This window comes from Apis dorsata, unplaced genomic scaffold (genome assembly GCF_000469605.1).
Source record: "Apis dorsata unplaced genomic scaffold, Apis dorsata 1.3 scaffold_524, whole genome shotgun sequence".
In the NCBI taxonomy this organism is placed as follows: domain Eukaryota; kingdom Metazoa; phylum Arthropoda; class Insecta; order Hymenoptera; family Apidae; genus Apis; species Apis dorsata.
This window is the reverse complement of record NW_006263747.1, coordinates 37,792-39,386: the sequence shown is the minus strand read 5'-3', so window position 1 is coordinate 39,386 and position 1,595 is coordinate 37,792. Positions and strand designations below refer to the sequence as shown.

The 1,595-nt window shown below is 26.1% G+C and overlaps 1 protein-coding gene across 3 annotated transcripts in view; it reads right to left on the bottom strand.

The window, feature by feature from the left end:
* Positions 1-109: 109 nt before the first annotated feature.
* Positions 110-1,595, bottom strand: part of LOC102673120 (ras GTPase-activating protein 1) — a 5,340-nt gene continuing 3,854 nt past the window's right edge. For 2 of the 3 annotated variants that reach the window (XM_006620608.2, XM_006620609.2), the window contains 6 exons: positions 1,559-1,595; positions 1,202-1,420; positions 898-1,130; positions 676-817; positions 393-533; positions 110-329 (listed from right to left, as the gene is read on the bottom strand). In XM_006620608.2, the coding sequence (XP_006620671.1) occupies positions 252-329; positions 393-533; positions 676-817; positions 898-1,130; positions 1,202-1,420; positions 1,559-1,595 (850 nt within the window). In that variant the 3' untranslated portion in view covers positions 110-251. Of the gene's footprint in view, positions 330-392; positions 534-675; positions 818-892; positions 1,131-1,201; positions 1,421-1,558 lie in introns of those variants that run through there. The other variant, XR_422484.2, reaches the window with a different exon arrangement.

Here is a 1,595-nt window from a genome sequence, read left to right as displayed (position 1 = left end):
TATATATATATATATGTATATACAGACACATATATATATGTATGAATGTATGTATGTATGTATGTATCTATGTATGTATGTATCTATGTATGTATGTATGTATGTATACATATATATATATGGCACGTCAGTCTGTACGTTTAATTACTTAACCACTTAAAGTAATTATTAAATACTACCGTGTATCTGTTGTCAAATCTTATGAATTGTTTTGTTATGTTTGGCATTAGTCATGGCAAATGGCTTTAGCACTACCGTATCATTTCCATGTATTTTTGTTTATGTTTGCTTAGCATTTCAGTCACGGTTACTAATTGTTTTATTGTTGGCTAAAGAAAAAAAAACAGAATTATGAATATATATATAATTTATTAATAATATATATATATTACCTGAGTTTTTGATAAAACTTGAAGTTCTTTTAAATGAGAAACACAAATATGATGCAGTGTTGCTAAATCTCTCGCTGTATCCGAAACATAACTTCTATTTCTCGGATCTGCACCTTCAGATTCTGGTTTTTCAGTTACATTCTATATAATATATAATATATATAATATATTATTATAATATATATAAATTCAAATTATTTTAAATTCAAATTTATATTTAAAATGATATATATATATAAAATTTACATAATAATACACAATATTAAAATTTTCTTATACTTACAGATAATTGATCCAAAAATACGACCATTCTTTCTTTATTTTTAAGAATAAATGGATTAACTACTTCCATATATGGTTCTTTACCACCAAATTCTACCAAATTAGCCAAATTTTGCAAACATTTTGCAACCATTACCAGTGATCTACAGAATCAGTTAATAAAAATTAACGAAAAAGTTATTTCAACATAAAATTTCTTACGTTTAATATAGACCTACCCTACCTTGCAGCAGCTGGAGGTGGCGGTTCAGCTATTAAATTAAATGATCTAGGATTTAATATGGCAGGGCAAAGTAGACGTAAAAATATAAATCCACTGACTACTCGTGTTCTGACTAGTCTTTCATGTGGCCATTTGGCAACAACTGCTCTTTGTAAACATCCACAAATATATCTCAATGTCCTTGGACATGCATCAGGACTCGTAAAAATGCTTAATGTCACTTCATCTAAAACCTAAAATATATTTATTAAAGAGCATATAAATTACTCAAAATAATTTAATATTAATCTATATTTATTTTTACTTGTAATAGAAATTCTGCATTGCTGCACGCATCTTCCGGAGAATCCATTTTTGTTGGATTTAATTCACAGCTCTGTTTACTTTCAATTAATTTCACTATGGTATCGCGTAAAGCGGCTTTCAAAAAAGAGGTACAAACTGATTTCATATATAAATCCATTAACGTAGTTGTAAGACTAGCAGCTCTAAAAAGTGTTGGTGTTTCATCTTCCTTATCCACCTAAATAAATAAAATAATTAAATAAAATAAAAATATAAATAAAATAATTAATTATTTTTATTTTAATTTAATAAAAAAAAAAAGAAGAAAAAATCTATTTCTTTATAAATATCAATAAATATAGATCAATATACATACTTCCGCTTGATTTAACGATCTCAGAAGATCTGCTTCT